Source organism: Crinia signifera, chromosome 6 (genome assembly GCF_055691185.1).
Source record: "Crinia signifera chromosome 6, ASM5569118v1, whole genome shotgun sequence".
NCBI classification, from domain to species: Eukaryota; Metazoa; Chordata; class Amphibia; order Anura; family Myobatrachidae; genus Crinia; species Crinia signifera.
In genome coordinates, this window is record NC_139222.1 from 217,344,921 (window position 1) to 217,346,470 (window position 1,550).

The 1,550-nt window shown below is 59.5% G+C and overlaps 1 protein-coding gene across 1 annotated transcript; it reads left to right on the forward strand.

Annotated features, from left to right (window-relative positions):
* Positions 1-1,442, forward strand: LOC146008968 (uncharacterized). The gene has a single exon (XM_083148847.1). The coding sequence runs from the start codon at positions 12-14 to the stop codon at positions 1,440-1,442; it is 1,431 nt and encodes a 476-aa protein (XP_083004973.1). The 5' UTR covers positions 1-11.
* Positions 1,443-1,550: the final 108 nt, after the last annotated feature.

Here is a 1,550-nt window from a genome sequence, read left to right on the forward strand (position 1 = left end):
AAGCCGGAAGGATGGCCACAGCCTCCGCTCCAGCCCCCCTCGCCGGGAAGAAGGGCAAGTCCCCGGCCGAAACCCCAGCAAATGTGGCCGGCCCCAGCTCCTGCCCCCCTTCAGGGACACCACCAGCGGTGCCCGCCAGGGATGGCTCCAAGGCTACCCCAGCCCTGGAACCCTGGATGAGGCAAACCGTGGTGATGAAGCTGAAGGAGGTGGACGGACAGGTGCCGGACCTTTCGCTGGTGCAATTCGGCAAGATGATGGTCCTGGACCAAGGATTCTCGGCCCCCGAAGTCCTCAGCACCCAGACCTTCATCAAGGGGATCTTTTATGTCACCTTCGCCACCATTGCCATCTGCAAGAGGTATTGGGAGGCGGTGAAAGCGGCGAAGCCTGATTCCCCTCTCTCTCGCTTTGTGGGCAACTGCCCTATTCAAAGGGAGGAGAGGCGGGTGACGGTTTCAATGCGAAGTCCACATGTGCCTGCCAAAGACATCGTCACATTCCTGAACAGATCCTGCACGGTCATCAGGGACCCCACAAGGGTCCTGCTGAGCAACGGGCTCTGGGACGTAAAGTGGTCGGTGGTGGTCAGGCTCCACAAGGACACTTCGTGCCCAGACGGAGTCAAGCACCTCAAACAGTGCTTCTCCCTGGGGGGAACCGCTGGACTCATCTACTACGCGGATCAACCACGCACCTGTCGAAAGTGCAGTGGGAAAGACCACGTGGGAAGAGAGTGCAAGGTCTCGGCATGCAAGTTCTGTCACGTGGCCGGCCACGAGACAAAGGACTGCCCCACGAAGCTCGTCTGCAACCTGTGCGGCAAAGGAGACCACCTCTACAAGGCATGCCCTGACAGAGCGAGATCCTACGCTGCAGCAGTGAAGGGAGTTACCCCCATGGTGCCTCCCCAGCCGGTACAGAAGCAGCCAAAGCCGAAGCCGCAGAAACAAGGTGGTAAGAAACCCTCCCCTGCCCCTGTCATCCCCACCCCTCCTCCCCTACCTCCCTCTGTGACAGCACCCCCCTCCACTGCTGCTCACCCCCCCCCCTCACCCTCCCGACCTCTTGCCCAACCCACCCCTCTTCCCTCCACCCCCTCTGCCCCTCCCCTCTCCGAGGAGGAGTTTCCACCCCTTGCCCCTGCAGGTCCGACTACGCTGAGACGGAAGAGGAAGGTGTTGGAGAGCCCCGCTGCCGACCCGGAAACTTCCAAAAAGGCAGCAGTTGAGTTGGTGGAACCACCCCAGCCCGCCCCCTCCCTCGAGGAGGAGATGGCGGCCTTGGTGGAATGTTACGACGAGTTTGGGGCGACTGAACTCGTCTGCGACAGCGACATCGACCAGCTGCTTGGCATTACGGAACCAACCCATGAAGGAGATCCAGCTGCAGAGCCGGACGCTGCGCCCCCTGATGGGAGTGGTAACGTAAACGTATCGTAACCTAACCTGCCCTTTCTCTTAACAGATGGTAGCTTTTAATATTCTTACCATTAATGTGAGGAGCATTAAGGATAAGGCTAGGAGACAGTCTGTTTTTACTTTCCTTGA